We start from the raw sequence: 13661 nt of genomic DNA on the forward strand, positions 1-13661 counted from the left end.
CCCCCCCCTTCAACGTCGGTAACGCGTCGAGCTCGACTTAAGTCGGTGAATCGCTCTGCACCGAGTTGCAAATAACCAGTGCGGAACAGAAAATAACGTCAAGATAACGAAAGAAATAACCGTAAGGCTCATTTTCCGATCGTTTTCACGTGATTTTCTGTTCTACCTCGGTAATGCCGCCGTGATGCCAAGCAGGTTCGGGACCTTTCAGGTGAACGAGCAGCTTCGACGGCAGCCGCATTTTGAGACCGAACTTTGAAGAGTGTGAAGAGTGTGAAGAGAGGAGGCACGGATGCGCACGGAGCAGTACGAACCGTCAAGTATCTCACTGAGCGTCGTTGAGCGAGCGTTCGCACGAAGGAGAGCCGGCGGGCGATCTGTCATTAAAAACCGAAGGTGTGGGTCGCACCTGTGTCGCGCTTCAGTCGGCGGCGGCGATTATCTCTCCCTCTCTTTCGAACCAACGACGCAACGATGCACATCGCAGTACCTGGGAACTTACCTCCATCGTTTTCCCGATCGTTTTCCGCCAGTGGGAACTCGCGCCGGGACCGTCCAACGACGACGACGGATCCGAACTGTATCTTTTATCAGACTCCACCGCGGTAGATACGGTGCGTCGACCTCGAAACGGGGAACAATTTCGTGCGGTTTATCTGATCGCGAGGCGCGCCGACGAGTAACGTCCCCGCTTATTATCATGCCTCGCGCAACTAATTACGTCACTTGTTCAATATTTACACCGATGGCACTCGCGCTCGTACCGGAGTTACCTACCGGCCAAGAGAAGCTTCAGCGTCGTAGCGACGTACACTCGGCATTATTATCGAAGCGCCTTTCGAACCTCCTGCTATTCCCATCGCAACGCAACATTGCTCCAGACCCGCCTAGATCGTGTCGTCTCTACGCCGATTGGAAAATTCCAAATTACTCCTCCGCTGATTCATTTAGTATTGCACGTACAACGTTAATTACTTCTCTCTCTCTCTCTCTCTCTCTCTCTCTCTCTCTCTCGAATGAATCTTTTGCACGTGTACAATTACCAAGCGTAGCTTCCGAGGATGCACAGAGGGCACATAAATAACGCAACAAGTATGGAGAATTCTCACGATATACGTTGTGCAAGGGCTTCACCAATATGCGCGCGTTAACACGATTCCACTCGTCTCTCTCTCTCTCTCTCTCTCTCTCTCTCTCTCTCTTTCTTCTTCTCTTTTCCTTCCTTGTCCTCCAGTCTCTGTTGAAATGACGAAAACTTTTATATCATTAATCGCGCGAAGCTGAAGCGAGTCCCGTTCTCGTTTCACACAGGGAGAAAGAGACAGAGAGAGAAAGGATGGCGATCTGGCGACGTGGGCACGCGCAAATCGTAACAGCGACGGCAATTGTACCGGCGTAATCGAGTTAATGTCGCGACGGTGAGACGGTGAAAAGAGAGGGAAAAAGAAAAAGAACGTAAAAGAGGAGAGGCGGATGCGTACGAGGCGCGAACGACGTCCCGTAATAACCGCGAACAACGTTCGACGGGCGTTCCCGCAAAACTGCACTATCCTGACGCGATCGTAGTCCGCTCGGCGACTGCCATTTTACCTGTCCCGCGACCTTGTTCTCCGACCGTTCTCCGACAACACGAGCAACAGGAGGATACGCGTCGCGGCCGCTAATTCGCGGTCGGCCGTGCATACCGTCGCCGTCGATAAACCGGTCGCGAACGCCCGCGACGAACTTAGAGTATCTGCGCGACTTTACATGCGTATATCTTTTCTTTTCCTGATACATCAGTACCGAGAAAGGCGGTATACTAAATACTTGCGCGTTAGAAACGACATTAATTACTGAACGAATCTGTCTGAAATTTCATGCGGTATCTCTTTTCGCGGTTTCCAAGGAACAGCTTTTGTCTCCAGATATTACCAAAGCAGAAACAATGATTAATTAATTCTTAATTTTCAATCGGTACATGATACGATAAGATACCAAAAACAAAAAAAGAGAATGTATTACATTCTATATGCGCGACGTCTTTCAGATATTGTACAGACAAATCGCTCTTCATCTTTGATAAATTTCCTCCGACACCCTTCGGGGATTGTACAAATAAAGTGCTGTACGAAGAAAGGTGTACAACAGACTTGTTAAACACGAGCCTACTCATGACTACACGTGGTCAACTGCGCGCGGATACCGCCTTAGAACATATATGGAAGGGGCACGGCCAATCCGAGCGACGTACGGGATTGTGTGCAATAAAGGCGTGAGATATAGATAGACACATATATCTTTAGATAGCTATCTATCCTTATGCATGACTGTGTATATGTTTGCCTAAGATGGATAGCAGGCAGTAGGACAGTGAGAGATATTCTCTGTCTGTCGCACCACACCTGTGTCATGTTGGACAGAGCAAAGGGCGGCCGTGCCTCTTCCAATGTATGTTTGTATTCTAAAATGTCGCATGTACACGTACAAAGGTGACAAAGATGAAGTAAAAGACCAGAAATATGTGCTGGATGACGCTTCAGATGCGTTCCGACGAGTTCAGGTGCTGATCGTCACCTGTACATGAACAAGGACGGCATGACACTACAATAGGATAGTACGTGATTCGACACGATATGTGTGATTTTATGCAAAAGAATAAAGTTACGGCCCCCTATTAATCATGATCTTATTTTATTCGATCTCATATATAGGGTAAAAAATGTGTGTTACCTTGAAAACTTTTATTGCAATGGTCTATGGCCAGTCTCAATGAGTAAAGATTCCAGTAATATCGTTAGATTTTCAGACAGTAAAGGTTGATACTGCCATGCCGCGAGATGAAGCATTTTCCAAGAGACAGTATGATTGTGAGCAACATTTTCAAGTATTTTGCGTTTCAACTTAGCTTCCTCGCGATATGTTTCATATATGATTTCTGCTACCTCACCTTAATTTTAATTCATATATTTATATTATAATAATCTAATGAAATCACATTATACTTAAAATTTCTCTAGTTAACATTTATATCTACATTAAATATAAAAAGCTCGTTCTTTACCAAATTTGGTCGTTGGCCATGTTATGAATAATTTATTTGAAGTTTTCTGTAAAGTTGTTATAGCTTTCAGTTGATGTCTGATTTGATCAAAGTTTTTAACTTTATCATCCTACAGAACAAAATCCCTTTTAATTTTCTATACCACAAATTTCATATAATTTTAGAAAGGGGTAGAACACATCAGTTAAAGAAAAATTAAAGTTAGTAGGTATTGATCAAAGATATTAAATAATACGATATGAGAATATTTGCAGAAACTAACCAGATTATTGCAAATACTTTCTAACTTGTCGCACAAATCTTGCAAAGTCCTTGAATAATAATTTTTGTTATGCTTTTCTTGCGCTATGCTTTTTATATGAGTTATTCCTTGAAGATGAAGATTATTCCATTGTTGTACATTCGCATGGATATCTGCAACTAAATCACGTACATGACGTGCCACTCCTGTCAAGTTTTTCCCTTGGTATGAGTTAGGTGACGATAATTCTGTAATTAATTATTTATTTTGATACAGTCTGAATTGAAACTCATATATTAAATATCCTTGCGTATTGACATTTAATTTTTACGAATGACAAAGACTTACTAACTGGAGAAAATATTCTCTTTGCCGGTGTTGTGAGGTTACAACTATCCTCTTTTACACTTTTCATTTTTATAAATATACCCAATAGGAATTTACGCAAAAAAAGAAATGCTTCGATTGCTTTATGTTACATTATATTTTTACTTTCGTCACTCATGTATCCGTCAGTCCGCAATTACCGTGTGTAAGAAGTAAAACCACAAAAACGTTTACTCTTCGACATTCCATATGAATTGGAGGAAGGTTAGGTCGGGCTAACCTAACTCAACCTTTTCGTTTCGCATGTATATACTTCTACACTTCTTACACTTAAAACGGTACAAATATAGCGCATCCTTTCGGTAGGACGAGATGAAAAGAATAATAATGTACGAAAGTGCAGAAGAGACATTAGACAGATTTTTTTATTATCGGCACATTGCAAAGCGGCAAATTTAATTTAATAATAAAAAAATGTTATCGCGGTGACCATGAACAAATACGAAAATTATCTCTATTTTCTTGCGTGGCCGTGCGCTATTATTTATTCCGCATATCAATTTTATTCGTCGAGCGATTGTAAGAATACAAAGAGTTGGCAGGTGAAAACACAGTGATGTGCTAATGCTCATAACCATATAGCATATTTTTGTTCAAGATTTCGACAACTATTACGATACGTACGGTGATTTCGATTCAGGATGGACTTGGATCAAGAGAAAACGAGACATTTCTGATCAAGAGTGGCGTATATGGCTTACACTGCTTAGTAGACTGGTACCATGTACTTTTATACATCATTTTGTCAGCCAAATTACTAAAATTAACAATAATAACAATATGGTATGATACGTTTGTATGATTTTATATATATACATATTCATTATGTGTATAAATTATATATAATTCTAAAAAGAGGGACAGATATACAACACTTGTTATCTTTCAGATATTATGCTGTTGGTATATTCTGGCATCTGCAATGTTCCTTTATTATTATTTGGGTATATTAGGCTTCTTGTGTATATTGATACAACCTATATTCTTGCATATATTAACAAGTATATGCAGCAAGAGTACAGCATGGTTTATACATGTATTATTCTTATTTGTAATACATGTGTTAAAAATACCAGATGGTGCTTTCCAGAGCTGGCTAGAATTCAATGATGAGCAGCATTTTATCTTGACACTTACAATGTGTTGGATGCATCTAAGAAGTATTAGTTATAATATGGACAGTATTGATGGACAATTAAGTGGCATAAACAGGTTTATCCAAAGACTGGCCTATTGCTTGTATCTACCTACGTTATTTTTAGGGCCACTTATTTTGTATCACGAATTTGTGGACTCTGTATGTATAATTCATAATTACGTCACATATGTCAAACGGTTCGATAACATTTTATATAGCAAGTAATGTGTCATATTTTAGATTAATCAACCGTATCGATATTGGAATTATAAAAAGCTGCAAACTTTCGTATTAAATTTGATTAGATACATGTTCTGGATATACTTCACTGAATTATTATTACACTTTCTTTATATAAATGCGATACAGTATCATCCACAGGTAATTTATTCATACATATACAATATTATTCATATATAGATGATATATTAATTTATTCATATGTGTGATACGTTATTACATTCTTATTGGATGTATGTTTTACTTTTTCATAGATTGTGCAAAATTTGAATTCTTGGGCACTATATGGTTTAGGATATTGCATGGGACAGTTCTTCCTGAATAAATATGTTGTGATCTATGGAATTTGCGGTAGTTTATGTGCATTGGACGATATAAAAGCGCCACCACAACCCAAATGTATAGGCAGGATTCACTTATACTCCGACATGTGGAAACATTTTGATAGAGGATTTTATAAATTTCTCGTAAGGTAAATGCAGGATTGTGTGGTCTTACGTAATATATTATAATTGTGAAGTTAAATTTGCCAAAAACTACATGTATATAATTTTCCGATAATAACAATAGATGAACATGTTTTATACTAGATTTTATATATATAATTTATAAGAATCATAATCTTTCTTTACGTTTTTATAGATATATTTATCTACCGATTCAGAGGTCTCACGTGTACTTTGGGAAGCTGTTTGCGTCATTTTCATGTTTCACATTTGTCATTATATGGCATGGGATACAAATGAATATCTTTATTTGGTCATTACTCAATTTTTTAGGAATAATAATCGAAAGTATAGGGGTATCAATTGGTAAAAGCACAAAATATCGCAAATTGCAAAATATGTATTTGTCCTCGGTAAATACTAGGAGATTCCATTGCATGTTAGCGAGTCCTCTTCTAGCAATGTCGGCCATATCAAACTTTTATTTTTTCGGAGGGCAAGAAATTGGAAATATTTTTATACACAACATATTACACGGCAAGTCTCTTATATTCTAACATTTTATTCAAAGTTTAAAAGAATATTTGTGCTACATACAAATGCTAATTGGTTATTTTTGATAATTGTTAACATTTTTTTAATATCGTTTATGTATAAATATAATGATTCATAATTGCATAATTACTTTCTGTTAGGAAGATTTCTGTCATAATCGAGTCAACATTAACATGTTAATTTTTGTCTACAGGGTCTTGGGAAGTTTTGCTTGTCTTACTTTCTTTTCTTTATTGCTGTTGTCAACTTTCCATACATATCAAAAACTGGGAGTTGAAACGTATTAAAGAATGAAACTTTTATAAATTAACAGAATACGTGAATTCTGTTTTCTTAGTGGCATATTCATAAAAGGAATCAACTCTTTTTATACGTATCTACAACATTTCTCTCTCAAGATATATACTCCTTGAGAGACATTGGATGTAACAGGGAGATTGCATATCATGGAATACAAAGTGTGTAAAAGTAAAAATCCATATTGGAATATTTTTAGAAATTTATTTGTAAGTACAAAATATGTAGAAAAATACGTTGTGTAAACAAACTTATTGCGACTTATAATATTATGATATTTACGTTGAATTAAGACTGACTATACGAATGTGATACATTTGAGTATAATTCCTTATAGCGATTATATATAAAGACTCTACTCACTTTATGATCTGTTAGTGTGACACTATATATATCATATAGGCGTTTAACTTTATTAGTCACCATATTCATATGTCATTCTATATACCTATATATGTATATACATAAATATATATGTATGGATTCTTATTTATTATGTTTTTTTTCTCCATAAAAATTTATGTAAGGCACGTTTTACGACATAATAATAAAAATTTTTCCGGATATATAATCTATCTTGTTCATCTCTTAAGTGTGTGTACTGTACATATGCACCGGATGTTATTTTACAATCATCAATCACTGTTAACAATGTAATAACTATTACATTTAATTGTGTCTTCCTATCATATGGGGTGTATCGATATGTTTGTACACACAGTCGAACAATTATATATTGACGTTACAAGAAATTATGAAAATAATGTTATACTACAGGTGTAACAGAGTTAAATATATATGGTAACCATATATTGATACATCAATTTTGTTTTATTGCGTTTTATATGAATATATGTATGTTGCAAATTAATTTTATCGACTTATATAAATGTGATATTGTAGGGAATAAATTGACATCTCTTGCTTGTATTAATATAAATATGATAAAAAAACAATACCTAAAAATTTATAAATGCAATGAAAAATATGGTTCTTCAGTTATATTTGCATAATTAAAATTGAATTCATAGAAACACATCGATTTCCGACAGCTTAAACTCGAAAAAATGAATGAATCTGTAATCTAAAAATGCAGGAAAGCTGCGACATTCTGCAGTACGTGTTGTACATTTTGCATTGTATATTGTACAGTGCACAGTTTAGAAAAGTTCATATTATTTAACATAAAAATCTGTGGTACACAAATTTTTTCTCGTGTGAATCAAACGATCACAGTATAATTTATAAATATCTTTGTCTCGAAACATAATTTGTTCATTTAAATAAAATAAAATATTGTTGGAAAAATTAATAATTATGTATATCGTTATATTTTATGCAATTATTTATAAAAATATCCAGTATATGAAGCGAATAACTGAAGTTTATTTTTGGAAGACGACTTAGGTACATAAGAATTTATTATATAAAATCTTTATAATCGCATTTAAGTTTTCACATATTTTGAATTACTTTGTTAACTGTTGTTAATTTTAAATGTTTTTTCCTAGTTACTTTAAAAAACAATATTTGTATATTCTTTGCAATTTCTTCATTGCTATAGCGTCATAATTTTTAAATAGCAAAAATAAGAATTGAGTATTCTCAATTTAATTAACTGTTATATAAGGATAAAGTATATCTATAATATTCACGTACAATCTAACTAATGAAACTGAAAAATTTTATGTGAAAAATATAATAAAACCTTATTTTGATTAATGAACAACCTAAAGATACGTGTTTGATATATGCAACACGCTTCCTTAAATTTGGCACGTCAATATCATATCTTCCAAATTAGAATAGATCCAAATTAAGAAAATAATAAACAAATAAAACTACCAGTAAATTAATATGCCAATAAATTGCTTTTTGCATAGCCAGGAATGAAATTATAAACTACTTCTAAGCAGTTTCCTAACTTTGAAACTAAACAAACTTTGAAAGCCTAATAAATGCAAATAATTGATATTATACATATTCAATCGCATAGTATTTTGGAATAATATATTTTAAAAGTTGTCCAAATAAGTTCGTACATAATAAAATGAGTAAATGCTTCACTGTCAGTTTCTATTATTCACACAAGTATCATCACGCATAATACACCATATATGGATGTATTCTTGTTAGACGATTTCTTGAATTTAGTCAATTACGTCTCGTGGTGAAAAAACACAATGTGACAACCATTCAACTTTTTTCTCTCTCTCTGAATATTTACATGAGCTAGAGAACGCGACATTATTTTCTTTACATTATTCTTTTCTTTTAACGCTACTGTATGTTACGGTGATTATCGTGTACCTTGATCCATCGATTGTACCTCTATCAATATTGCTGTATTAGTATAAAATGCATCGCGTAACATGACCAGATGTTAACTAATGAGTCAAACTCTCGTCAAATATGCTATACTGTACAATTATATTGGTCGATAAAAATTCAACATTTTTAGCCTTAAAGAGTAAACGAAGTTTTTTCTGGTAGATTTTGATGCGCTGATTACGAATATGGCCCCAGTGATGCCAATGATGGCACACAATGCACGCAAGTGTCACGTGTCCGTGCGCACAATTTCGGCCGTCTTCCACAGTCTCGCCGACGAGACAACTGTAGTAATAGTCATGGTTAACATTAGTTATCGGGATAGTCGGCTCGCGTTGAATCAACCGAAGACGGCTAAAGTTGTGCGTACGGATATGCGACGCTTGTGAGGCTCGGTGCGCCGAAAACGTTGTATCACGTCAAGTTTTTCAGATATTCTAATACCTCATTTTTGGCACCTTTAGATTAAAATATCTCAAGAACTTGACGCGATTTGACATTTTTAGGACCAGACTCGTAATTCGCGTATCAAAATCTACCAGAAACAACTTCATTTATTTTAAGGCCAAAATAATATTGATCAAATGTTATTACTGTTACTTACATCTGCACGCTGTCTATCTGTTTACACCTTTGACGGTGATATTACCTTTGTCAATTTTCAGGATTCCGTTCTGCAAACTGTCGTTGGATACAAGCAAAATCGCATTTTGTTTGTCAGATTGCTGTATATTGATCGCTCGTATGTCGCCGTTTAAGACCTTAATTTGCTTGCAGTTGTCCGCATTTCCTTTCAGTTGGTTGTGCTGGTCGCAATACAAGTTGATTTGATGCAGAGGTATGCATTTATTTATGCATTTATTTTGTGCAATTATATCGTCCATCGTTCCAGTATGGAGATACAAGTACTGCTTATTTTCCTGTTTTACGGTTTCTTCGTTCGCCGCAACGAGGTCTTTCCGGGAGACATTCAGTTCTTCCATATTTAATGTATCGGTCGCTGTAGATTCAGGATCGCTCTTTACACGTTCATCTTGCTGTAATGTCATATTTTGGTTTTGCGAAGCAAACTTTTCCTCAACTTTGTTGAACGTTTGTAAAATACTAACGCTCGCATTTGCAATCTGTGCGGAGTGCAAGTAAATTTCGTTTTCCACGCACCCTTTATTCTCGATATCGAGACCATCGGCATATTTGTCGTGTCCTTCATTCAACGCGGTGTCGTTTTGTGCGATAATAATTTGATTGCTTTCGTTGGGACTCGTGGCATTGGCTTTATCTTCTACCTTTAAATGCATATACGTTGTAGATTCATCCTGCACGGCATTGTTGTATATTATCTTGTGATAACTGTCCTGTCCTTTCAGAGATTCCATATTTACTTCACGCTGTGTTGTCACTTTTTTGTCTTCTTCTTCCTCTTCTCTCGAAGTCTCACTGTTACAATTTACTTCGGTGTACGATTGTATCACTTCGCTGCAATCGTAAACCTTTCCCTCATCATCATAATTATGCTCATAAGCGGCGTGACCTTCCTCGTTATTTGCCGTCTCTAAATTATCGTAAAAAGGATTTTTCAGTTGCAGCAGATCATTTTGTACGTTATTCGTAAAATCCATCTTAATATTGCTATCGTTTCTCTCAGAGTATCTACAGTCTACAGCTAATTCAGTCTCTGTACCGTCAGTCTTATTCAACTGAGATTCCGTACAAATCTCAAAGCTCCCGATACACTTGTCAACAACTTGTATCATACCTTTCGTTTCCCAATTTCTGTTAATGTCGTCAATATTCTCTTTCAGAACATACTCCTCCACAACTTGCGTTCCATGCTCGTGCTGATTACTAAAACTCACGATCGTGTCGGACGCGACACTGTCGGCGTTCGTTGCGGTCTCCGAAGCGTAGTCCTTCCTTCGTCGATTCGTCCGAATTTTTTGAAAGTCTTCCTCGGGAAGATGCAAGAGCTCACCGGTGGTCGTGAGAATTTTCCCATGCCGCGTTTTCAAGTGACGTTTGTAAGTGTTTCTCGTTTTAAACCTGATAGAACACATAAAGTAAATAAAAGTAACATTAAGATCCTAAATATCACTGATAATCAACTGATATTTTGTCATTTTTAATCATATACCGAATTTACTTGTATTAAATCTAATTCTGATTTATGTTTTTTTTTTTATATATCATTGCGGAAAATAACGCAAAATGTCCTTACCTTTGCCCACAGTCGTCGCATCCGAACGGCGCTTCGCCGGTGTGCCTACGCTGATGTTCCTTGAAGTGAGATGGATGTCTGAATTTCTTTCCGCAATCCGTGCACGTGAAGCGCGTTTGATTGGAATGAATCAACATATGGTACTTCAAACTATGCCTCCTCGTGAATACTGCTTTGCATATCCGACATTCATACGGTTTTATCCCGGCGTGACTTCGATAATGAGACACCAAAGTTGTAGGCGCTGTAAAAGTGCGGGGCGGATCGCAAATCCGACACTGAAGATTGCTCCCCGTAGGATTACCCTTCTTCTTAATACGTTCCATATACGCCAATGCCATTTCCCTCTCTTCCTTGCTCGTGCCAATGAATTTGGCTTTTCCTTTCGGCTTGGTCGTCGTAGACGCTTCCGTAATTCTGATCCGACTTTCGTCTGACCACGATAAGTCTGCACAAAAATACAATGTTTGGTAAGTTACGGTATATACATGAACATGTGATAATATAAAAACATATTATTAATAAAAACTCTTATCTAGATATCAGTAGTACAAACCTGGTAAACCAAGAGAATCATCTTGACACTTTGAATCTATGGATAATTTCTGATTAACATGAGAGTATTCCTCCATATGTACACTATCAGTACCAACAACCATCAATACAATCTGAAAAGAAATACATTTGTAAAATCAATGTACATTGTGAAAAATATGTTTGAATATTCTTATATAAATCTTACTCATATGGTTTTCCTTAAGATAAATATATCACTTAACATACAATCGTAGATAAATTTAATTTTAATAGATCAACACTAACATTTTCTTCTCTTGTTGTATTCTCAAGAACATTACTGAGAGACGACATCCCTTTCCTACTGGACACCTTATCATCTAAACGTTCGAAATAACTATGATCGCCAAGGACTTTAAAATCAGCTTGATCAGAATTCTTTAAGTCAGGCACCTCCTTATTTTCTGGCTTCTGAAAACATTTTTGTTTCTCGATCTCTTTAATATTAATGTCATTTAGAAGTATCTTGCGCAAGTAATTTGTCGATTTCTCCAATATCACATCTTTGTTTTCCTTATTCAATGTTTCTTGAGGTTTCTTTGTCTGTTGCACCCGACTTTTCTTATTCTGTAGATTAGTTTTTAAATTCTTATAATTTACACTCTTTGCCGTGAATGTATCATCTAAAAGAAACATAAAGAAAAGAATCTCTATACTAATCTCAAGTGTAACACAATTTACAAAATACAGGATTTAGCAAAATTTTATCACACTTGTGTTATTTACAAATCCAGATTACTTTTTTTATTTTGTTAATCTGGAATTTTATTGCAGAAATTTGAGAAATGAAAAATAACATCGCATCAAATCTCTGCTATGGAAAAACCAACTCTAAACTGGTAAACACATGTGTAAACGAAGAAAGTAATGATTGTAGCAATAAAATAATAGAATAAAATTCTAAACATACAGGCCTCTTTATCTGCTTTAAAATATTCCAAATGTTCTTCTAAATGATTCTTAACAGATGTTCTCGCCTTTACTTCACTAGCAAAACTAGTATATTTCTGTTGGCATCCAGGCACTAACGCACAAGTATAAGAATAAAGTCTTTTGAGCTCGTCACTTGTAAAAATAGTAAACTGCTTAACAAGATGGGAAACTGGCATAGATAAAAGCTGAGGTACAGTGAAGTACAATTCTTTCCGTTTCAAACTAGTTGTTGTTTTAGGTTTGCATGGACATTCGACACGATTTGCATTCGACGCCAGCAGCGAATTAATACGCTTCTTTTCTGAATGTAGAGTTTGAGATGCAACTTCAGCAAGCATATCCAGCAATGCTGATGGACTGTCTCTTCCTACAGTATCTACAATAATATATATATAATTAGTACTTATTCTTTTTTTATTTTATCTGTCTTACATACTCTTAATTTAATATTAGCGACTTCTTAATTATACAAAAACTAAGTTTTTAAAAGAAGAAATATCGATAATATGTATAAATATTAAGGAAAACATATTTTCATGAAATTTAATATGAAATTATGGCAAAACATAAAGTAAAACTTTAATTTATCTTCATAAAGAACAGACTTTTACGCTCCTTTGTTTTACATTATTAGACAGAAAAAATATATATATAAAAAGAAATATTTGAATTTCTTCTTTTCAACAAAAAAATATATACACTCATATCAAAATAATTATGTATCATTTATCAGTGATTATAATATTTTTAGATGCTTACATTTTTGTGTACAATTAACGAGATTACAATTAAAACAACACGTTTACAATCGCCGATTATCACGGGAAATCAATATGCTCTCTATATTCGTCGAATGTACATAAAATTGTTTTAGCTTAATAGCAGACGCCACATAAGGACGCCCAGCAGACGGTTTTTCAATTTACTGTCTGCCAATGTAGAAAACGCGCGGTTTTCCCATCTAAACAATAGCGATTCGGTAACAATACATCTGGAAATCAACGAAATCGAATTGAGATTACCTCCATTGTACGAATTCGACGCATGTTGAAGATTTGTTTTGGTGTTCATGATGGCATTTGCGTTCGCGGCGTAACTACATTCCTCCGTCTCCTACGAACAACAGGTTCCCCGTTTGTCGGCCGATTCTTCTTTCTTGTCAATCGTCACATTGCTGCCAACATGTGAAAACGAACATGAAGTCTGTTCTTTTTCGCTCAACTGGCTGTATTAGCTTGCACTTGTCCTCTTCACCTCTC

The 13661-nt window shown here is 35.5% G+C and overlaps 4 protein-coding genes across 6 annotated transcripts in view; 1 reads left to right on the forward strand and 3 right to left on the reverse strand.

Annotated features, from left to right (window-relative positions):
• The window catches only part of LOC106746331, a 6757-nt gene extending 5176 nt beyond the window's left edge, over positions 1–1581 (reverse strand). The window contains exon 1 of one of the 2 annotated variants that reach the window (XM_014622853.1): positions 778–1581. Coding sequence is in view for 1 of the 2 variants with exons in the window: in XM_014622852.1 (XP_014478338.1) it covers positions 503–508 (6 nt within the window). In the remaining variant the exon portion in view is untranslated. Of the gene's footprint in view, positions 1–502 lie in introns of both variants that reach the window. The other variant, XM_014622852.1, reaches the window with a different exon arrangement.
• A 345-nt stretch (positions 1582–1926) lies between these two features.
• Positions 1927–3881, reverse strand: LOC106746333 (cyclin-dependent kinase 2-interacting protein). The gene is made up of 5 exons (XM_014622858.1): positions 3633–3881; positions 3306–3532; positions 3044–3152; positions 2713–2929; positions 1927–2556 (listed from the first exon to the last, which is right to left on the reverse strand). The coding sequence occupies exons 1-4, from the start codon at positions 3697–3699 to the stop codon at positions 2724–2726; spliced, it is 609 nt and encodes a 202-aa protein (XP_014478344.1). The 5' UTR covers positions 3700–3881; the 3' UTR covers positions 1927–2556; positions 2713–2723.
• A 215-nt stretch (positions 3882–4096) lies between these two features.
• LOC106746402 (protein-cysteine N-palmitoyltransferase Rasp) lies at positions 4097–7651 on the forward strand. The gene is made up of 7 exons (XM_014622982.1): positions 4097–4190; positions 4270–4454; positions 4561–4968; positions 5050–5190; positions 5304–5521; positions 5692–6032; positions 6244–7651. Exons 1-7 carry the CDS (start codon positions 4103–4105, stop codon positions 6342–6344), a joined length of 1482 nt encoding a protein of 493 aa, XP_014478468.1. The 5' UTR covers positions 4097–4102; the 3' UTR covers positions 6345–7651.
• LOC106746400 (zinc finger protein 37-like) lies at positions 7643–13534 on the reverse strand. 2 transcript variants are annotated; one of them, XM_014622981.1, is made up of 7 exons: positions 13425–13534; positions 12380–12778; positions 11716–12092; positions 11450–11561; positions 10894–11341; positions 10435–10718; positions 7643–10230 (listed from the first exon to the last, which is right to left on the reverse strand). In XM_014622981.1, exons 1-7 carry the CDS (start codon positions 13471–13473, stop codon positions 9296–9298), a joined length of 2604 nt encoding a protein of 867 aa, XP_014478467.1. In that variant the 5' UTR covers positions 13474–13534; the 3' UTR covers positions 7643–9295. The 2 variants fall into 2 exon arrangements, with proteins under 2 accessions (XP_014478467.1, XP_014478466.1); XM_014622980.1 differs by having other exon boundaries at positions 7643–10718.
• Between the last annotated feature and the right edge of the window lie 127 nt (positions 13535–13661).

Source organism: Dinoponera quadriceps, unplaced genomic scaffold, assembly GCF_001313825.1.
Source record: "Dinoponera quadriceps isolate SergipeBrazil2010 unplaced genomic scaffold, ASM131382v1 scaffold566, whole genome shotgun sequence".
NCBI classification, from domain to species: Eukaryota; Metazoa; Arthropoda; class Insecta; order Hymenoptera; family Formicidae; genus Dinoponera; species Dinoponera quadriceps.

Bases quoted from the DNA above. Each gene is read 5' to 3' on its own strand.
- LOC106746333 (XM_014622858.1), bottom strand. From the start codon at position 3,699: ATGAAAAGTGTAAAAGAGGATAGTTGTAACCTCACAACACCGGCAAAG. The intron at 3,533-3,632 runs GTAAGTCTTTGT...AATTAATTACAG, and splicing joins GAGAATATTTTCTCCAGTTA to AATTATCGTCACCTAACTCA. The intron at 3,153-3,305 runs GTTAGTTTCTGC...TTTGTTCTGTAG, and splicing joins AAAGTATTTGCAATAATCTG to GATGATAAAGTTAAAAACTT.
- LOC106746402 (XM_014622982.1), top strand. From the start codon at position 4,103: ATGAACAAATACGAAAATTATCTCTATTTTCTTGCGTGGCCGTGCGCT. The intron at 4,455-4,560 runs GTATGATACGTT...GTTATCTTTCAG, and splicing joins TTAACAATAATAACAATATG to ATATTATGCTGTTGGTATAT. The intron at 6,033-6,243 runs GCAAGTCTCTTA...TTTTGTCTACAG, and splicing joins TATACACAACATATTACACG to GGTCTTGGGAAGTTTTGCTT.
- LOC106746400 (XM_014622980.1), bottom strand. From the start codon at position 13,473: ATGAACACCAAAACAAATCTTCAACATGCGTCGAATTCGTACAATGGA. The intron at 12,779-13,424 runs GTAATCTCAATT...ATATTATTGTAG, and splicing joins GTCGAATTCGTACAATGGAG to ATACTGTAGGAAGAGACAGT. The intron at 11,342-11,449 runs GTTTGTACTACT...ATTTTTGTGCAG, and splicing joins TGATTCTCTTGGTTTACCAG to ACTTATCGTGGTCAGACGAA.